At 38.2% G+C, this 22,706-nt stretch overlaps 1 protein-coding gene across 1 annotated transcript; it reads right to left on the reverse strand.

The window, feature by feature from the left end:
- Positions 1-990: 990 nt before the first annotated feature.
- On the reverse strand, positions 991-20,608 carry LOC118802055 (NACHT, LRR and PYD domains-containing protein 12-like). Its single transcript, XM_036562506.1, has 8 exons — positions 20,324-20,608; positions 20,012-20,086; positions 15,948-17,703; positions 10,458-10,631; positions 7,476-7,649; positions 6,982-7,155; positions 4,545-4,718; positions 991-1,172 (listed from the first exon to the last, which is right to left on the reverse strand). Exons 1-8 carry the CDS (start codon positions 20,457-20,459, stop codon positions 992-994), a joined length of 2,844 nt encoding a protein of 947 aa, XP_036418399.1. The 5' UTR covers positions 20,460-20,608; the 3' UTR covers position 991.
- Positions 20,609-22,706: the final 2,098 nt, after the last annotated feature.

Genomic DNA, 22,706 nt, shown 5'->3' on the forward strand with positions numbered 1-22,706 from the left:
TGCAGGAAATGTTATACTGATGATGAAAAGAGAACAGCAGGACAGCAGAGATACAGATCATTCAGCTGTTCTTCAAGAGGTGCTCTCTGCTGATAAAAGAATGTACAAACTTATCTCAGTATTTATGATTATGAAACTCTATCAGCATTTCCACTGGTTTAGAGTGTTGAGCTCATGTGGTTGCCATGATGCCTGATGCTCCTCCCACCTGTACACACTCATCACCAATGTGGGGTCATTCACCAATGTGAGGATTTTGATGGAAGGGTCGTTGAAGGTACAGTTACTGGTGTACAGGAAGTGATGTCAAGAGGAGATTACACAGTCATATACTGAGTGTGTGTGTGTAGTAAGACTTCATCCTCTCCTCATAATCCTCTGTGTGTGAGAGCAGATCAGCTGGAAGGTGTTCTGATGCTGTAAGACAGAGAAAAAGACAGAATCATTGGACATGGACTCAGACTGATGGGTCATTCAACACCAGCACACCTAGAACCTGTCCAGTCCTGTCATGGACTTCATAAAGAAAATCAAACACAATGTAAAATTTAATTCATTAAAGAATGAAAAACATCAAAGCTGTTCCAGTTAGAGTTTTAGTGATGAATATTTGCTCCATCAGGGTCTGAACTCCATCTTAAATATTGAGTTTATCTTCTTACAGAATGACTGAACTGAACTGAAATATTAACTGGGCATAAACACAACACTAATAAACGCACTTCACTGCAAATTAACTAGCTTTGTAATAGTTTATTATATAACTAATAAATTGGATCATGTTCTTATGTCATATTTGAAATAAATGTATCATCTAACCTTTGTTTGAATATTTGAAACACATGTACATTACACATATTACACAACTCCACATTCTACACACTCAGCACACTTTCTGTGTGAGTGTGGGTGAGAGTGTGTTTTTGTGTATGAGTGTGTGTGTTTGTGAGTGTGTGTGTGTGTGTGTGTATAGAGACAGTAAATCAGTAACTCACTGTAGTTTCTCCAGTTTACAGTGTGGATCCTCCAGTAGATCAGAGAGCAGCTTCACTCCTGACTCTCCTGGTTTATTGGAGTTCAGGTTCAGCTCTCTCAGGTGAGAGGAGGGGTTTGATTTTAGAGCTGAAGCCAGAGCAGCATAGCCTTCATCTGCAATACTGCAGTTATACAGCCTGCAGAGAGAAGCAGAAAAACTTGTAACACTTACAGATCAACACACACACTCAAACACACACACACACACAGCCCCATATTCTTTCCCTGCATTTCTATCTCTGTATTTCACACTGTTCTACCTGTCTCTCTCTGTCTCTCTATCTCTCAGTTCTACATTTTTTTCTGTCTGTCTTTCTGCCTTGCTCCTTCTTTGTCCCATACTTTCTTTCTTTCCTTCTGTCTCTCTGTCATTCTCTCTGTCTCCCTCTCTTTATGCTTAAATATGTTGCTGATATACTAAATGATGCAGAGATATGAAAGTGTGTGGGGTGTAATTATCTCACCATAGTGTCTCCAGTTTACACTGTGGATTCTTCAGTCCAGAAGAGAGCAGCTCCACTCCTGAATCCCGCAACAGTTTATTGGCACTCACATTCAGTTCTATCAGACTAGCAGAGTATGAGCTGAGAGCTGAGGACAGAGCTGAACAGCTTCTCTCTGTGAGATTACAGTTACACAGCCTGGGAGAGAAATAATTATACATCAGAACACTGACATCACACACACACACACACACACACACACACACACACACACTAATTACCTCTCTCTGTCCTCGCTCTCTTTTTATGGTCAGGATTGTCTGAAAACAATGCTAAAGATCATGAAAAAGAGTGCATTTCTCTGAGTCAATGTGTGTGTGTGTATGTGTGTGTATCAGTTTCAAACACATTCAGTTAGAAACACTTTCTTTTTCTTTATCGCTCTTTTTGTCTCTCTCTCTGTGTATTTCCATTCACCTGAAAACCATGCTATTCCATCAGAAATAAACAGCTACAGTTCCAGACCAAAACAAAAGCTATATATAATCTCTGTAGAAAATCAATTACAGTAAATCTGTAAAAAGTAAACACACAACACTAAACAGAGGCTTTGCTAGCTAAAGTAATGCACTTTTTTCAAAAAACATCAAACTCCCATAAAACACCAAACACACACCACAAAAGCAAACTGTTATAATCAAATGAGTACATTTCTTCAATTTCTCAACAAACAACACAAAACACAGGTTTCAGTTTGAGCCTCTTCAGCTCTGCTAATACTTTACTGTAAATAGTTCTAGAATGTTAAAGTGTCAGAACATCACAGCATGGAATCAATCATGCATACTCTCCAAATAAAACACCAAAAATATTCAGAAACAAATATTTTTTTCTGCTCATTTTTTATACTCTTGAAAGAAAAGTGTGAGTGGTTGCAGTGGTTGATGCCAAACTGGAGGTCTGATTTATTTATCAGTAGAGGGTGGTACTGTGGCAGAGGGGCCTAAGCTAGATGTGTTGGAATACATACCATACCAAACTTATACTTGTAGTGAAACTCTCGAAACTAGCATCCATTGTACACATTTTTCAAAGTCTGTCATTGTATGAAAGACTGTCATTTCAAAAGACTGTCATTGTATGAATTGCCTTTACACAATAACAGGCACACCTACTACATATCCCTCTACTGACATAATTGAAGTGCTCCTATATATGTATAATTTTAGACAATATTGCTTTCCCTTATTCTAATGTTTTTGTAAGTGTGGAAAAAATTTAAATATAGGAACAAATGTTTCTTAATATCTCAAGTAAATTCTCTCTTTTTTGTGTAGAGGGGAATGTGTAACACAAACTACCTTAAAGCACATTGTTGCAGTACCAAATGTCACTGATTAGTAATATATTTATAAAATATTTAAATCATTTAAAGTTTATTATCTTGTAAATCAGTTTTATCATTATTCTTCCTGTGATAACATTTCATCTACAGCCTTGATTATCAGTCCATGCAGTCAGCAACTAATGATGATTGATTGCTGAGTTAACACTTGTGCACTATGTAGTTCAAACAGGTGCTAAATGTAAACTTGACTGAGCATATTTTCTTTTGGCTGTGTCCAAATATTTTCTTTTGTTTTACACAGCTCTCCAATTCAGTTTTTTGTTTTTCTTTGAGATCTGTACTATGCTTTGATAAAATATGTAAACGTTAATGAAAACTGCAAAAATGTATTAAAATATTTGAAAGAGAATGTTGTGTTTGTTATACTACAGTTGAAACTATAGTTCCTGCATCTGTCCACCAGGTGTCACTATGACACACACTAAGTTGATTGAGATTCTGTTATGTATGTGAAGAAGAATGGTGTGTATGTAAGAAGCAAGCAAGTCAAAAGAAAGTTTTGCACTGTTACTTGAGTCTTGTTAGATTGTGTATACACTGCATAACAGAGAACACTTTTCTAATGCGATGAAATTGAAAATGAAGATCAAATGTATCCATTTTGTTAAACATGATGTATAAATCAAGAACATCTGCAATGTGAGTTTAAGGAGTGAGTTTTGTGTTTTCCCCTAAATTTGATTCCTCACAGATGTGTTACTGCACAGTAATGACAGCACTGTATACATAAAAGTGGAGTCCTACTGATTGTAATGGTGTATGTGTCTAATCTCAGTGAAAAGCTAGATTATAAAACCATATAGAGATATGAAAGTGTGTATATCTGTCTCTGTGTCTCTCAAATCTGTCTTTTTTCAGTACTCTCTGTTCTCTGTGTATGTTTCTCTGGCTGTCTTCTGTATCTCTCTCTGTTCTTTTTTGTCTCTTTGTGTCTCTCTTTCCTTCTATCTTGCTCACTCTATGTTTGTCTCTCTCTTCGTTTTCTTTCCTTATTCTCTCTTGTTGTATCCCTCTCTTTCTATTTTGTCAATGTTTGTCTCTCTGCTTTGTCTTGTTCCGTTGCTTTCTGTATAGCTCTCTCTGCATCTCTAAACTTGCTGACTCTTTCTTGTTCCATCTCTTTCTCTATATTTAAAGAAGTTGCTGATTTTTTAATGAAAGTTTATGTGTGAATCATCTATACACTCAAAGTGATAAAGTGATGATTTTACTTCAGTATCTCCAGTTTACAGTGTGGATTCTTCAGTCCAGCAGAGAGCAGCTCCACTCCTGAATCCTGCAGTTCATTATAACTGAGGTCCAGTTCTCTCAGACTGGAGGAGTTTGAGCTGAGAGCTGAGGACAGAGCTGCACAGCTTTTCTTTGTGAGATTACACCAACACAGCCTGGAAGAGAAATGATGATCCATCACAACACTGACATCACACACACATACAACCCCATGTTCTATCTTTGTATCTCTCTCTGTATTTCACTGTGGTCTACATCACTCACTTCTTTGTAACTGTATTTCATTATGTTCTCTCTCTCTCCCAGTTCTCTCTGTATTTCATTGTACTCACTTTCACAGTTCTGTCTATGTTTCATTGTGTTCTCTCTTTCTCAGTTGTCTTTCTCTGTATTTCATAACATACAGATTGATGAAGAGCTGATCACACCTCAATTTCTCCAGTTTACAGTGTGGATTCTTCAGTCCAGCAGAAAGCAACTCCACTCCTGAATCCTGCAGTTTATTGTCATTCAGGTCCAGTTCCTTCAGACATGATGAGCTTGAGCTGAGAGCTGAGGACAGAGCTGCACAGCTTTTCTCTGTGAGATCACAGTCAAACAGCCTGGAACAGTAATAATAATACATCAGAACATTGGTGTCTCTCTCTCTTTCTTTCTGTCTCTCTCTCACTCACACACACACACAAACACTCTAACAAACACAATGAAAGACACATAATAATACACATACATTCTCTCACAGAAACAAAGACACATACTATCTTTCTTCGTCTCTCTTTCATAGTCAAGTTCAGCTGAAAACAATGCTAAATGGTAAATATCTGTGCAGAAAAACCACACTGAGAATTACAGTTTTTTCCCATTTATGTGAATGTTTTCTTTTTCATTCAGAAGTCACATATTTAAATGGTAAAGAGAAAATACTAAACAGTGTTGCTAGCCAAAATAATTCCATTTTTGTAAAACTATCACATTTTCAAAACACACTAAAAAAACACCACAAAACTAAACTTATCTAACAGACAATACAACTTACAATCAGGTGCATAAATTACTTCAGTCTCAACAAACAACTAAAACACAATATACAGATTTCAATTTGAGCCTATTCAGCCTTCATTACTATTATAATGTGTAGATACTGATACTAGAATGTTTTCAAATGTAAGAATGTCACAGCATGGAATCTATTCCTGTCTCCTAGGTAGATTTACCAGAGGTACATTTCAGTCCAATGTGCTTCATACCCCCAAACCACCCAAAATATTCAGAAACACTTTTTTACCTATTTTGTGTACTCTAGAAACAAAGGTAAGAGTGGTTAATGCTTACTGTGGTAGAGAAGCCAAATATAGAAGTTTTGGCATACATACCATACTGATTTTCCAGTGAAATCCCAGCAATAATTATGGACCATGTCATCAATCATGGAATATCCATGAAAGAAAGAAGGTCCATTTTAAATCTATGTTGGCACACTGTGTCATCCATTGTGCACGTTTTTCAAAGGTACATTAGGTAAGACTGCCATTGTATGAATTGTTTTTACACAATAACTGATGTACCTATTGCACAGCCCTCTATTGACATCATTGCAGGCCATCTGTTTTTCTTTAATAAATGTGGAAAAAATGCTTAAACAAATGTGCTACATCCTAGGATGCATTCAGGATTGTAACTGAACTTGTAACTGGTTTTGTGCTGCCCTTTTGTTTTGGTTTTTTTTGTTTGTTTGTTTGTTTGTTTTGGTTTTTTGCTGTCTGTCTTTTAGGCTGACATTCCGGTGTGGGGATTAGAGTAGTGGAGGCTGTCACAAAGAATTATGCCTTGTGATTGGTCCAACACAATGATGCAATGCTGAAAAGGCCCAACCCAATGAGCAGTAGCCACCCAGGGAATTTTAGTCTGCTGGCAGACACCTTGTGGCTGCAGCAGTTTGGGCTTATAAAATGCTTGTTGTTCTTTGTTTAGACTGTTAGACTTGTTAAATGTTTCACCTTGTTGTTAGTTTCAGGTGCTGTCTTTCAGATATGTTTATTGCTTAATAGTAGAGTTTACTGTGGATTACTGAGTAATGCCACATTTTTGTACATCAGGTTTTAGCTTATGAACTTTCTACTCACATTTCTACTTACATTAAAATCAAATAAGATTTGCATTAGCTGTAGAAGTGAGTGCCATTTATCTTTGCTCCCTTTTTCTGGTTTTACCAACTAAAAAGCCAGGGAAAGAGCATTTTTTTATTTTGTTTTCTTTGAAGCAAGGTGGCTTCATGGGTTAGCCTTTTTATTTTTTTATATCCACTGTCTCCCTGTTAAGAAAGTGTATCTTTTTGACAAGAAAGGAGAAACTATACCTTATTGGCTTCGATCAGACTTTGTGTGCTGCTTTTTCATTTTTATGTTGTAACCTGTTAAACCCAGGACTCCAGAGAGAGGTTATTTTCTACACCCATGATACATGAGGTTGTAACAAATGCTTCCTAATATCTCAGGTGAATTCTCTTTTTTTATGAGTAAAGCAACATGTGCAACACAAGCTGCCTTAAAGCACATGGTTATAGTCCTATAGCAGAATCCACTGTCTGATTTTTAATTTCTCTCAATATTTCATAATTCTGTCCTACATTTTTATTCTTTCTGTGGTAAAACCTTGCCTAAAGTCTCCTTTATCAGTGCATACAGTCAGCCACTGATGACAACTGACTGCTGAGTTAAAAGTTGTGCACTATATGTGTCAAACAGGTGCTGAAAGTAATAATCACTGTGATAATATTTTTGTTTAGCAGTAGCATGTATAAACATACTTGAAGAGAACACATTTGTAATGTGAAGAACACACACAGTGGTAAAGTGATGATCTTACTCCAGTTTTTCCAGTTTACAGTGTGGATTCTTCAGTCCAGCAGAGAGCAGTTCCACTCCTGAATCCTGCAGTTCATTTTTTCTCAGGTTCAGTTCTCTCAGACTGGAGAAGTTTGAGCTGAGAGCTGAGGACAGAACTGCACAGCTTTTCTCTGTGAGATTACAGTCACACAGGCTGGAAGAGAAATGATGATACATCACAACACTGACATCACATACACTCACACATTCTCACACACACATTGTGTTCTCTCTCTCAGTTCTCTGGATTCCATTGTGTTCTCTCCGTCTGTATTTCATTGTGTTATCTCTCTTTCACAATGAAATCTATCTTTGTCTCTCTGCTTTTTCTCTTTTATCTGTTTTTTCTTCTTTCTGTTTCTCTCTTTCTTTATTCAACGATGTTGGTGAGTTTTTTCTATGAAAGTTTTTGTGTGTGTGTGTGTGTGATGTATACTCAAACATACACAAACAGTGATAAAGGGATTATCTTACTTCAGTATCTCCAGTTTACAGTGTGGATTCTTCAGTCCAGCAGAGAGCAGCTCCACTCCTGAATCCTGCAGTTCATTGTAACTCATGTCCAGTTCTCTCAGGCTTGAGGAGTTTGAGCTGAGAGCTGAGGATAGAGCTGCACAGCTTTTCACTTTGAGATTACAGTCACAAACACTGGGAAAGAAATACATCAGAGCACTGACATCTCATACACATACATACCATTGCGCACAATCAAATACAAAATAATACACACAAACATACAAACACAGTCACAGAAACACACAGAAACACATTTTCACTCTCCCTCTCTTTTACTCTCTTTCTCCCTTTTATGGTCATGGTTATCTGAAAACAATGCCAAATGTTACGCTCCACTCCATTTTGTGTTGCTGTTTTGTCTGTGCCTCTCTTCTGCCTTCCCAGTTGCAGCCTCATTCCTCGATCCAGTCTGTGTTTAATACATCACCACTCACTCCAGTCCATAATCCAGCCCATGCTCCAGTTCAGTTCAGATAATGTAATTGGGCGGGAAGAATAAAAGAGTCCTCCTCAGCTCTACTGACAGCTTTTGCTTTGCTCACTTTGTTTCTGTTGCTTGTCTGTTTGCATGTTTGAGTAATCTCTGACTGTTTGGTCTTTGACTGCTTCGTTTGACCTCAATTTAGCCTAGCCCACTTAAACCTGTTTGCTTCTTGTATATTTTGTAAATAGATTCCCTTTTTGTATATTTTGTAAATAGCTTCACCAGGTGTAGGGTTTGGCTGCCATTTTGTTTGGGTTTTGGGTTCTGTCTGGGTTTTGCATAAGGTAAACTGTTTCTTTTGTTTGTTCTTTGGTTTTGGTTAAGGCTAATTAAAATTTGTCTTGGAGTTAGAGTGGGTTCATTTGTTGTTTAGGCCTTGGCCAAACCTGAAGACAAACTGGTGTTCCACTGTACAGTTGTAAAATCAACATTGAATATGCTATTAAGATCAATTAGATGTTTTTTGTCTCATTATTACACACACACACCTTCACATAGCATACATTTTGCACCACACCATTCTTTTACGGCCCGACCCTACACCGGGTCTTAACACAAACTATAAATGTAACATGTATGTAGATAGACCTATAGGAGTTTTTCCTGAGTACTTGAATGTTTCTGTTCATTCAGAAGCCATATATTTAAAACAGTAAACACATGACACAAACCAAAATAATGCACTTTTTTGCAAAGACACTAAACAAACACCACAAAAGTAAACTTTTCTATCAGACACTACAGTTTACAATAAGGTGAGTACATTCCTTCTATCAGTCATAAAAAAACAACACAAAATACAGGTTTCAATTTTAGGCTATTCAGCTTGCATTGGTGCTGTATGTCTGTGCTGTATTGTCTGCTAATACTTTACAATAAACAGATTTAGGAAGTGTTAAAATGTAAGAATATCACAGTGTGGAATTATTCTTGTCTCCTTGACAGGTTTACCACATTTATTTCAGTACAGTGTGGCCCACACCCTCCAAAACAAACATCCTAAATATTAAGAAACATGCTTATTTTTGCTGCTCTTAAAACAAAGGTGAGAGAAGTTGCAGTGCTTGATGTGAAGCTGCAGGTCTGAGTATTTGTCAGGGAAGCCAAAGATAAAAGTGTTGGCACACATACCATTCTGAACTGAAATTTCCAGTGAAATTCAGGCAACAATAATAGTCAATATGATCAATTATGAAACATCCTTAACTGTGGATGGAAGAAGGTCCAACCCAAATACATTTTTGCACACTGCATCGCATATAAACCATTTATCAAAATTAATTAATTAATTATCTTTACAGCATAATAGATGTACCTATTACACATCCCTCTACTGACATCACTGCAGGACTGTATGTTTATCATTTTGGAAAATATTGCATACTACTACTCTGAACTTTTTTATAAGTATAGAAAAATACAAAATGCAAAATGCAGAAACAAAGGTTTCCTAATATGTCAGGTGAGTTCTCTCTTTTTGTGTAGAGCAGTATTTGCAATACACACTACCTAAGCACAGTGTTACAGTACTCTGGCAGAATCCACTGTTTGTTTTTTACTTCTCTCAATATTTAAACTCTGTCTTTTTCATAAACCATTTCTCTACCTCTATTCTTCATTATGGGAATATTTTCTTTTAGCTGTTTCTAAATGTTTCCTTTTGTTTTACACAGATTTCCAAATGAGTTTTGTTTCTCTGTGAGATGTTATAAATCCTTTGATAATATATTTGAAAAATGAGTGAAAGAAGGAAGAGACTCAAAATGAGTAAAACCAGTGAGCATGTTTTAACATACTTTAAGAGAGCACTTTTGTAATATGGACAAAGTGACAATGAACATTAAATTGACCCAAACTTTATTAAATATAATTTAAGAAAGTTTTTCCTCCAAACTGGTTTCCTAACAGATGCATTATTGCAAAGCAGGTGCCAGAAGTCCTACTGATTGTTATGGCCTGTGTGTCTAATCTGAGTGAAAAACTTTTTCTGAGTTATAAAATCATACAAAGATATGCAAGTATGTGTTCATGTTTACCTGTCTATCTCTCTCAGTTTCTCTGTTTTCTATGAATGTATCTCACCCTCTGTTCTTTAACTCTTTCTTCTTGTATCTTTGTGTGTCTCTCTTTGTCGTTTTATCTTGCTCTCTCTGTCTGCCCCATGTTCTCTCTTTTTATCTGTATCTCTCTATTCTGTCTTTTTATCTGTATCTCTCTATCTTCATCTCTGCTTTGTCTCTTTCAGTTTTTATTCTGTCTAGCTCTGTCTGTCTCTGTTCTTATCTCTCCCTCTGTCTCTCTCTCTCTGGCTCTTTCACTGTCTCTCTTGACATATATTTTTCTTTATCTCTCTGTAATTAAAATTGTAGCAGGTTTTTCTTTGATAGTGTGTGTGTGACTGATCTATACACACACACACACACACACACACACACACAATAATATAGGGATCTTACTTCAGTATCTCCAGTTTACAGTGTGGATTCTTCAGTCCAGCAGAGAGCAGCTCCACTCCTGAATCCTGCAGGTTATTGTTACTGACGTCCAATTCTCTCAGGCTGGAGGAGTTTGAGCTGAAAGCTGAGGACAGAGCTGTACAGTTTTTTGCTGTGATATTACAGTTATACAGCCTGGGAGAGAAATAACAATACATCAGGACACTGAAATCACATATACACACACACACAAACACAATCCCAGAGGTATACACACAAACACTCACACACGCAAACACAGCCCTAATTATACACACAATCACACACAAAAATTATACTCTAGTTGTTTTATCATGGAAACTTTCTATTCTTAGCCAAGTTTCAGCTTCATTGGCCACCATGTGTCTTACATTAAATTAAATGTTTAAATGGGCTCTTACTGACCATTTGGATCATCAAATGGATTTCTGATATGTCAGAAATTGTGGTTGCCTGTCCTTCACAGTGTAAGTACCCATGTCTTCACATGTCAATCAGATTGCGAATTGTTTTGTACAGTGTTAGTATATAAATCACAATAAACAGCTGATACACAGTGATATACAGTGCACATCCTACTTCTATTACACAAACTCTACCAAAATAAAAATATTGTATACCACTCTGTATCATGTAATCATCATGAACATATCAAAGCAGGTTTTATAACTGCATAACTGTGCTTAACTTTATAATTGTGCTTTGGCCACTGAGTCTGTACTTGGTCAGCATTTGTCTCTGTATTGGTCACTGAGTCTGTACTTGGTCAAGATTCTCTGAGGTTGAATAGATACTCTGCCAGTTCATACTCTCTGTTTAGGGCCCAATGGTACAAATGTAATGCATCGATATCATCATTTAAATAAAACATGTAATTTATTGTAAATAGTACAAAGACAACAAATTTGTTATTTGAAAAATATATGCCCACTTTTAAATTTGAGAAATATTTCCAAAAAGATAGGACAAAATTCAATATATTGAAACATCTCAAAACTAATTAGCTTATTTGGCAACAGGCCAGTAACATGATTGGGCATAAAAGAGAATCTGAGAGAGGCTGAGTATCAGAAGTATAGATGGCGAGGGGTTTACTACTCCGTGAAAAACTGCAGAGTGAAACAATGCAACAAGTCAAAAAAAATGTTTCTCAACATAAAATAACAAAGAACTTAGGGATTTAATCATTTACAGTATGTAATATCATTGGAAGATTCAGAGAATCCAGAAGAATCTCTGTGTGCAAGGGACAAGGCCAAAAACCTGTATTACCTGTCCATGATCTTTGGGTGCTCAGGTGGCACTCTAGAAAAAAACAGGCATGATTCCATAGTGGAAATCACTGCACAGGCTCAGAAACTTTTCTGAAAACCACCGTTGCTTCCACAAATGCAAGTTAAAACTCTACCACGTGAAGAAGAAACCATTCATACATAAGACCCAGGAACTCTGATGCATTCTCTGGGTCTCAGCACATTTAAGATGGACTGAGTGGAAAAGTGTCCTGTGGTCTGACTAATCAAAATTTTAAATTATTTTTGAAATTCATGGACTCTGTGTCCTCTGAGCTAAATAGGAGCAGGACCATCTGACTTATCAGTGTGTTATCAGCACATGGTTCAAAAGCCAACATCTGTCATGGTATGGAGGGGGGGGCATTAGTGTACATGGCATGGATGATTTTCACATCTGTGAAAACACCATTAATGCTGAATAATATATATACAGGTTTTGTAGCAACATATGCTGCAATCCAGAGGATGTCTTTTTCAGAGAAGACCTTGCTTATTTCAGCAGGACAACACCAAACTTATTACAGCAGCAGGGCTCTGTAGTAAAAGGTGTCTCAAACAACATGTCTCAGTTTCAACATTTGATTTATTGTCTTTGTACTATTTTCAATTAAATATTGTGTGTAAATGATTTGCACATCATCATATTCTACTTTTATTTACATTTTGTACAGCGCCCCGACTTTTTGGAAAATGGGGTTGTAGACTGAATTTTGGTTTCACCATTCCAATGTTACACATAGGTCTTTTTACTGTTTGATAATTTGGTTTACACTGATTGTACTCTGGTCAGCAGTGCTAGAGTGGGGCTGTTGTGTGTTTGGGGTTAGTGGGTTAAATTGAATTGAATTCTTAATTTATTTCTGCAGAATTCTGCATGCATTGTATTTTTTTTTTTTAGGAATTTGTTAATGAGGTCAGTGATCTCTGTAGAACTGATTGCACTGGTGAATTCAGACACACTGTTAAGAGTCCGTTTGTAAGTAGGGTTGATTTGTATTAGTTTACAGGACTCTTCTGATTTCTTTATTGTTGGATTCTCTTGAGGAACATGTTAATTTGGCAGTGGTCTAATAATGGTAACTTTTTTTGTTTGTTTGTTTGTTTTTTTTAAATCCCCGGGCCAGTATTCCTTGGCCACCCCACCACACTTTTTATGGGGATTTTTTTTTCTTTTCACTATTAATGTCACAACGTTTTCGTTTCATTATTAATGTCACAACTGTATCATTTTTTATCAGTGCAAATACAAGGTGATGTGGTACTACAACCATCCAACCCCACTCCAAACACCAGGCCCAGACCTTGACAGAGCTGTACTAACTCCTTACCATTCTTATTTACAGTAGAGTCTGGGTTATTGCGTGTTGTTGCTGTGGGGCGGCCCTAAACGTGTGGTTGTTTCCTTGTGTGTCTTTTATGTCAGGTTCTGAGCCTGTCATCGCATTGAAAACTCCACACAGCAGCACAGTGCCCTGAGCCTGGAAATGGCTGCTTTCTTTCTAGAGGTTGTTGAAGATCTCATCTCTACAGTAGGGGATTCTGCAGGAGGAGTGTAAGCTGCACAGATATAGAAGTCACTGTTACGCTCAGTAATGCTTCTCTTAAGTTTAAGCCCAGTATGGGTGAGCTCTTTTTTGACAACTGATAAATGGGATATCAGGCTCTTCTTATACAAGATAATGACATGAATCTCTGTCGTGCTTTATATTTGAATGTTTGTAGGAAGATAGGAGGACTCTCATTCTCTCCCTCTCTCTCACACACACATACTTTGTCTCTCTGTCTCTCTAACTCTTAACTTTCTCTCTTTGTCTCTCTTTGTGTTTCTTTTCTCACACTCTGTTCTCCCTCCGTTTCCCTCTGTCACCCCGTCTCTCCCTTTTCCTCTCTCTCACACACTCATGCACTGTCTCTCTAACTCTCTCTGTCTCTCCCTTCCTCTCTCACACATTTTCTATTTCTCTTTTTCCTCTCTTTCACTCTCATTCTCTCTTCACTCTCTCTCTCTCAGATTACTTGTTAAAAAATAAAACTTATATAATGTTTTATTAAATCTCACCAATGTTGCTTAATATTCAAATAATGATATCTATGAAAATAATTCATTTTTATTAGAAAATCTTTAGACCTTGGTTGAAAATAAAGCTTCATTGCTGCCATCTGGTGGAACTGAGAGGTTGGTGCAAGCTATAAGCTAACTCTACAAAGAAAGTCTTTTTTTCCATTTAATTTTTATGCTTCTTTCTTTGTATAAAGAGTGACTAATTGGGAAGAGAAATAACTATCCACTTCCTGTAGTTTTAGTTTTACATGCACATAGTGTGGTATGCCTGGTAGGGACGATAAAAGTTCCAGTGTTGGAATTTACCTCACTTCCACTTTTCGGCAGACAAAGGGGAGCTTGAATTGTTTGGCGCAAGCTGCTGTTGCTGTAGGAAGAATGAGTCCTGGTAGGCTTGTAAGATCCACTTGTTTCTTTGTTTGAAACATGGGGGTTATATTTAAGTATTTGTGATCATTTTAGGTGATTGTGGTTTGGTAAAAAGACCAAATAGATGTCCATTTAGAATTAGAAGCAGGTCTCCAGCCTGAGTACCGGTGGGTGGCGTTTCATTCCTTGTTTAGTTAAAGTAAACAGTGGTGAAAAGCACTATTGGGTGGATTTGTAGATTGTTGCGGTGGCATTAAGCAACGTTGGGACGCATTAACTGGAGGGGAAGGTGTCAGTATTAAGTGTATTTCCTCTTAGTTTTGTTTTTCCCCTCTCTTTCTTCCTGCAACAACATGGTCTATTTGGTGCTTAAGATTCTGAAGGAGTAATCGACTTTGCAGTCCACGCTACCGGTAAAGTGAGCTGTATGTTTTGAGTGACTAATCTCAGCTTCTCCGGCTCGTCCAAGGGTGGTTGAGTATGACTGCAGGTTAAATAGGTATGTGCTGTTTTGGGACTTATGGATTGATTTTCATTTAGATTAACAACTGAAGGTGTAAATTTGGCCACCATATATACACTTTATGGCATGTACATGGGTGTATATATATGCTAATAATAAGGGTGCATATAAATCTGTTTTTTTGTATAGTATTTTCTAACCACTGAATGTACACATAACTTGAGGTTAGAGATGTAGGTGCAAAGAGCTGTGGAGGTTTTATTTTAAAGGCTAAATGAAAGTATTTTTGGTGATGTGATTTTGTCTCTTTGCAGTGGATGGAGGCCTGGTTGTCTGCAGGCCACTGTTTTCCCCGGGTTTTCTTTTATAGATACCTTCTGAGATATTCGCACCAAGCCGCCTCTTTTAGGGTATTTTTATATGTACTATTTTGAGATTCCCTGTTCAGCTGCCCATTGATATTATTTTTATATCAACATTTTGGAATAATATTTGCACTTGAGTGCCTGTCTATGGTAGGGGTTTTATTAAAGAGTGTGTGGGTTAACTGCTCATTACAGTGAGACTCGGGTAATATTCCTTCGCCATAATTATAGCATTTGATATTTTTTTTCCTTTTTTTTCTTTTCTTCTTTTTTTGTGCTCCTGAAGTGTACAATTTCAATTTCATCACTCAGATTTGTGCTGAGATTATTTTGGTATTTTGGTTTTGTGACATGTGCAGTTAGGTTGTCTGTGACTAACTCATTTATTTGAGTGTTCCAGTGTGGGGCCTCCTACCCAGTAAATTGGGGTGACATAGTCTGGGTATGCCATGTGGGGTGTTGTATAAGAATTCCTTCCTTTGACACCTGCACTGGTCACACTTAGTATAGTCAATATCATTATTTTATTCCATTAGAAAGTAAAGATTGCGATGTTTAACATGATTTTAAATTAGATTGATGTAACTAATTTATCAAAATTATCAAATTATTTGTCATAAATGTTTGGTATTAATTATTACATTGAATTGTTAAATTATTCACAGTGGTTAGTATACATTACTTAATTTTAATAGATTTTTTTATTTAATAATCATAAGTAAAAAAAGCACAGCTACAGTACGTATCACACACACAGACACACACCCAATAATCCATAAACCAGTAATGAATCAGTGGTATGTTGGAAACTGATTAAAATAAGTAATGAAAATAATTATTCTAATCAGTGCAGTTTAATCCAGTGATACATTAAATTAATAAACAGTGCAGTGACATATTTAAAACAGAAATACTCACACAGCTCTCTTGGAAGCTTTGATCACTGGCAGCAGATTCAGAACACATTCATCTGATAGATCATATTTATTCAAGTTAAACACATCCAGCTCCTCTTCTGAGTTCAGCAACACAAACACCAGAGCTGACCACTGGGCAGGAGAGAGACTGAGTCCACTGAGACGAAAGTAATCACCTCTGTTCAAGTATGTTTGAACTTCCTGCACTAGAGAATGATCATTCAATTCATTCAGACAGTGGAACAGATTGATGGATTTCTCTGGAGAGGGATTCTCCCTGATCTTCTCCTTGATGTACTGGACTGTTTCCTCTTTGCTGCGAGAGCTGCTTCCTGTCTGCGTCAGTAGGCCGCGTAAGAGAGTCTGATTGGACTCCAGTGAGAGGCCCAGTAGGAAGCGGAGGAAAAGGTCCAGGTGTCCATTCTCACTCTGTAAGGCCTTGTCCACTGCAGACCTGAGAAAGTCTGACATTTTGGACTCTCTGAAAATACCAGAGAGATCAGAGGTCAGCCGTTTTGTTGCATTTTTGCTGATAAAGGAGAGAAATGCATATAAAGCAGCCAGAAACTCCTGAACACTCAGGTGCACAAAGCTGAACACCTTCCCCAGGTGCAGCCCAAACTCCTCTCTGAAGATCTGGGTACAAACTCCTGAGTACACTGACACTTCTCTGACATCAATGCCACACTCTCTCAGGTCCTCCTCATAGAAGATCAGATTGCCTTTTTCCAGCTGTTGGAAAGCCAGTTTTCCCAGTGCCAGAATCATCTTTCTAGTCTGCTGAAGATCAGTGTCACATTTCCCATGGTACTTTTGGTCCTTGTGTTTGATCTGAAAGATCAGGAAGTGTGAGAACATTTGAGTCAGAGTCTTGGGGATCTCTCCACTCTCTGCTTCACCCAAAACCCTCTCTAGAACAGTGGCTGAAATCCAACAGAAGACTGGGATGTGGCACATGATGTAGAGGCTTCTTGAGGACTTCATGTGTGAGATGATTTTATTAGCCAGGCTCTGGTCACTGATTCTTTTTCTGAAGTACTCCTCTTTCTGAGGGTCACTGAACCCTCGTACCTCTGTTACCATGTCAACACACTCAGGAGGGATCTGATTGGCTGCTGCTGGTCGAGAGGTTACCCAGAGGAGAGCGGAGGAAAGCAGATTCCCCTTAATGAGGTTTGTCAGCAGCACATCCACTGAGGCTGAATCTGTTACATCCCACAAGCTCTCATTGTTCTGGAAATCTAGAGGAAGTCGACACTCATCCAGACCATCAAAGATGAACATGACTTTATAAGCATCACAGTCTATTGATCTTAGTTGTTTTATATTTGGGAAAAAGCGATGAAGAAGCTCCATCAGACTGAAATCTTTCTTTATCAGATTCAGCTCTCTAAAAGGAAGTGGAAATATGAAGATGACATCCTGATTTGCTTTTCCTTCAGCCCAGTCCAGAATGAACTTCTGCACAGAGACTGTTTTTCCAATTCCAGCAACTCCTTTAGTCAGCACAGTTCTGATGGGTTTGTCTTTAAAGAGGTCATTGCATTTGATGGGTTTCTCCAGTGTTGCTGGTCTCCTGGATGCTGTCTCAATCTGTCTGACCTCATGTTCATTATTGACCTCTCCACTCCCTCCCTCTGTGATGTAGAGCTCTGTGTAGATCTCATTCAGAAGGGTTGATGTTCCATGCTGTGAGATTCCTTCATTGATACTGCAAAATTTCTTCCTCAGTTTTTGTTTATATACAGTGACCATACCTGAGAAGTAAACAGACAATAGAGTTTTTAAAAGTAGAACCCTCTGTAGATCTAATTAAACAAAGTGGACTGTCCTTCATTAATTCTCCATTAGCTTGGATCTGTCTTTTTGTTTACACATTTAACAATGATTATTTGTGAGTTTCCAAGAGGAAAGAACTTATAAAATAAACTGGCTGCCCTAAATATTGCTATATTGACTTCGTTGAACCCTTAACTGTAAGTTAACAGCACAATAATCACTCTTCCATTCTGTAAACAATTATTTGAAGTTTGATTATTGGCTGAATTGGAGAGACTGTGCACTTGCCCAGGTAATTGACTAGCTACAGTTTGCCTGGAGACAAGATTCTAAAGTCAGCTGAAAGAAGGTTCTTCTGGTCTGATCAGATCAAATTTGAGCTGTTTGTCTACCAGTCTAAATGTCACTGCACATTACAGTAAAAACACCAGCACGATCATGAAGCATGGTGGTGATAACATCATGCTGTGGGGCTGCTTCTCTGCAGGTCCTGGAAGGCTTCTGAGGGTAGAATGAATTCAGCAAAACAGAGGGAAATACTGCAAGAAAATCTCATGCATTCTGCAAGAAACTGGAGCCTTCTTGGAGATGACTCAAATCTCAGAACAGAGAATTTGTGGCTGGACTTGAAAAAGGCTGTTCAGTTATGATCCCCATGCAATCTGAGAGAGATTGAGCAGTTTTGTAAAGCCAAATAGGGAATTGGAGTATCTAATGTGCAAAGCTGACAGGGAGTCTGTACCCACACAGACTCAAGGCTGTGATTGCTGGGTAATCTAATAAATGCATCTAATAATCTCTCAACTCCTTCCCTCTGTGATGTAGAGCTCTCGTAAATCTCATTCAGAAGTTGAGGTACCATGCTGTGATATTCCTTAAATTCTGTGAAATTTTGTCTCCAGTTTTTGTTCATATACAGTGACCAAATCTGAGACATAAACACAAACAATGCATTCTTTAATGTTTGTAAACGTTTCAAGTTCAGGTTTTATTTACACACATTGTTGAAAAAGTTGGTACAGACAACAGCAAAAATTATTTGTGTTTAGAAGTGTTTGAGATTGCTGGAAATTCTTAGTTTTCTGAATTATGAAAATGTAATATGCTACTAATTGCTTAGCAACAGATGCAAGGTAGTGATTGCTGCCTAAAATGCATCTACTCAGTACTGACTAGATGGAGGTGAATGCAACGCAATCAGGTATTTTTGTTCTATGTAATTTAGATCACTGTGCAGAGACCTATTTTCACTTTGACATGAAAGATTCTACACTATATTGCCAAACGTATTCACTCACCCATCCAAATCATTGAATTCAGGTGTTCCAATCACTTCCATGGCCACAGGTGTATAAAACGAATGGGTTGCTCTCAGGAGCTCAGTGAATTCCAGCATGGTACCGTGATAGGATGCCACCTGTGCAGTCCAGTCGTGAAATTTCCTCACTTCTAAATATTCCACATTCTACTGTCAGTAGTATTATAACGAAGTGGAAGCAAATGGGAACAACAGCAACTCGGCCACAAAGTGGTTGGCCATGTAAAATGACAACGCGGGGTCAGCGGATGGTGAGGCGCATATAGTGCACAAAGGTCGCCAACTTTCTGCAGAGTCAATCGCTACAGACCTCCAAACTTCATGTGGCCTTCAGATCAGTTTAAGAACAGCGTAGAGAGCTTCATGGAATGGGTTTCCATGGCCGAGCAGCTGCATCTAAGCCTTACATCACCAAGCGCAATGCAAAGCGTCAAATGCAGTGGAGTAAAGAGCCGCCACTGGACTCTAGAGCAGTGGAGACGTGTTCTCTGGAGTGACCAATCACGCTTCTCTGTCTGTCAATCCGATGGATGAGTCTGAGTTTGGCGGTTGCCAGGAGAACGGTACTAATCTGACTGCATTGTGCCGAGTGTAAAGTTTGGTGGAGGGGGAATATGGTGTGGGGTTGTTTTTCAGGAGTTGGGCTCGACCCCTTAGTTCCAGTGAAAGGAACTCTTAATGCTTCAGCAGACCAAGAGATTTTGGACAATTTCATGCTCCCAACTTTGTGGGAACAGTTTGGGGACGGCCACTTCCTGTTCCAACATGACTGTGCACCAGTGCACAAAGCAAGGTCCATAAAGACATGGATGAGCGCGTTTGCACTTTGTACTGTCTATTTTGTCCCATGTTGCGCCATGTTGTTCCTGGAGGAATGTAATTTCACTCCACTGTGTACCTGTACATAAATTAAATGACAATAAAAGCCTCTTGACTCTTGACTTGTAATGTGTACATTAAGATGTTACCTTCAGTGAGAGCAGGAGCACCAGGAGAACCTCCAGCCTGAACTGTACTGGTGCTGGAACGAGAAACTTCCTGACCTGGAGGAGAGACAACTGGAAATATCAGAACATTATGAAAGCTGCTTAAAACTAATAGCAATCAGTGAACTGTATCCAGAGGTGTAGACCACCTGTAAAACAATAAAATAGATGCACTGATGTACAGCCACAGATGGTGGTACATTATATATACACATATCTACAGCTTAGATATAACCTAAAATTCTCAGCCAGTCAAAATGATCCACACACAGTTTCTTACACTACATCACTCACCTCCCTGAATAATGGTTACATTCACTGAGCCTTGAATATTGTTTCCATGGAGAACAGGAGCACAGACGGTTCCTCCTGTCTGAGCTGTCATGTTGGTCTGAGCAGGACCGGTGTGAGCTGGAGTGGACGTTTCCATCTTCTAACGGAAAAGTCTCAAGTCATCAAGTCAGGAAGTTTATTGTGGTACTTCAGTAAATTCTTTTAAATACAGTAACTTTTTTAATCCTCTCATTACTAAAAGGCCAGGGCTCCCTGAGACTCACGGAGACTCTTCTCTCTTAAAATTCTTTATGTTCCTCTCCTCACTAAACATAGTGGAAGAGGGTTTATCTTCCTCTAAAATATGTTTGGACTGGTTTTAGTCATGGAGGAGGAAGTGTTTCTCATAGAGGGGGTGGAGTGAAGTGTTTAGAGCAGAACAGGAAGAGAGAGAGAGAGAGAGAGAGAATGAAGGGAGAAAGACAGAACGAGAAAGAAAGAGAGGAGAAAAAGAGAGAGAATAATCAGTTCAAAGTAGACTGTAGATGGAAACAGCAGATTGGACACTCACTACAGCTGGACAGCTGTGAAATATGATACCTTCAAAACAAGTTCTCAATTACAGTCCAGAGACATTATTGGGAGACCTCACTTCAATAGATAACTGCAAGGTAATGCGCAACCTACGTTTCTTCACACACCATCCAGCAGACTGGCATGTAGTAATATATGAAATGTTTCCTCACATAAAAAAACAGAATAAGCAAAGGAAGACAGGTCACCACATACAATGCTGTTGAATACACATCTCTCACCCTAACAGTCAATATATATCATAATGGAACAGTTATGACTCAGGAATCTGGAAACAGTCTAAAAAACTTGCAGAAAATTGTACTTTTAAAAAGGAATGCCACAGCTCCACAAACACCATGTCAGGACACTAAAAGAAGGACTGTCTGTCCTGCAGCAGGAATTCATAGCTTTTAATGAAACAGCTCAGTCCTTCATCAGAAAAATAACAATAGCCAGCCTGCAGGATAACTGGACTGTCTATTACAGCAACAGAGAGACGAGTTCAGAGATCTACAGCAGGCCATGAGAGACCTAGAGGTGGACAATCAGTCCCTGAGAATGATTTTATGTAGAGATTGTAAAATTGTTTACAAAAAGCCTTAAAGACACAGTTCTTCATCACACCAGACCTACGGCCCACTCCAGACTGGGGCACATGACTAAACAGCTCAACTCATCCCAGAATCTTCACCACAGCAGAGGAGCCAGAGGGGTTTTTACTGCCTCCACCCCCCATTTCACTGCACACCTCTCATCACCAGCCTCTTCAATCCAGAACATCTGGCCACCACAGTTCACCCTTCATTCAGCACTACGGCCTAAAGTCAAGCTGCTATAGCAGCATGAGAAACAGCACCTGCACCCACCCAGCTACACTCCAATCAGATAAGACTTTATCACCATTCTCCATGACAAACAGCTTAACTAGTTATGTTTAGGGTGTTCTATTTCTATTTTCTTATTTATTTTTTTTTAAATACGTTACCTTTCTACAAATACATTTGTAATTATGGGTAACTCAGTGTAGATTACTAGAACAAAAAATATGTCTTCATATGGTTAGGTTATAGACTGGATACCTCTTTATGAAACACCTGTAACTGACTGACAATGGCTTCCTTTTCAGTTAGATGTTGGAATATTCAAGGTTAATCAACATTTGGTTCAGCATTGGCAAATCCTGATTTAATCACCCTACAAGAAACATGGCATAACCACACCAATTCTTTCTGTCCAAATCATTACCTTGAGCTATATATACCTCCATCAAATCCATCCATATCAAAACTGGTAGAAACTCTGGTGGTATACTTTAGTGGTATAAAGAAGAACACAGAACATTTATCACCCCAATCAAAAAGGTAGAAAACATTTCTGGATCATAATCAACATGAACTTATTAGAAAATGACACAGACATCCATTCATGTGCAATTTATATATTACCCACAAATTCTCCTGATTTTTTAGAAAACACTTTTAGAAAAATCTCCAGAAAGAAATAAGCTATTTTCAAATTAGATTACATTTTATTCTGTGGCAATATAAATGCTAGACCTGGCAGAGAAAAAGATTTTATTGATTTAGAGGTAATTACCCACATACCTAAACAAATCCCTTTCTACCACACAAATACAGTAACTCGGAGACAAGGTTATGATGGCATAATAAACAAAAATGGAAAATATATTCTTCAGTTATGTAAAAGCCTCGGTCTGTACATTGTCAATGGCAGGACGAGAGGAGATTCCCTGGCAGATTCACCTACTGCTCTGTACTGGGCAGCAGCGTAGTAGATTATGCCATCACAGACATGAATCCTGGACATA

This window comes from Colossoma macropomum, unplaced genomic scaffold (assembly GCF_904425465.1).
Source record: "Colossoma macropomum unplaced genomic scaffold, Colossoma_macropomum, whole genome shotgun sequence".
Taxonomy (NCBI): Eukaryota; Metazoa; Chordata; class Actinopteri; order Characiformes; family Serrasalmidae; genus Colossoma; species Colossoma macropomum.

Excerpts from the sequence above, each read along its gene's own strand:
- LOC118802055 (XM_036562506.1), bottom strand. The coding sequence starts at position 20,459 with ATGGAAACGTCCACTCCAGCTCACACCGGTCCTGCTCAGACCAACATG. Across the intron at positions 4,719-6,981 it reads TGTAAACTGGAAAAACTGGA|GCTGTTTGACTGTGATCTCA; the intron begins GTAAGATCATCA and ends TTACTGTTCCAG. Across the intron at positions 1,173-4,544 it reads TGTAAACTGGAGAAATTGAG|GCTGTATAACTGCAGTATTG; the intron begins GTGTGATCAGCT and ends TTCTCTCTGCAG.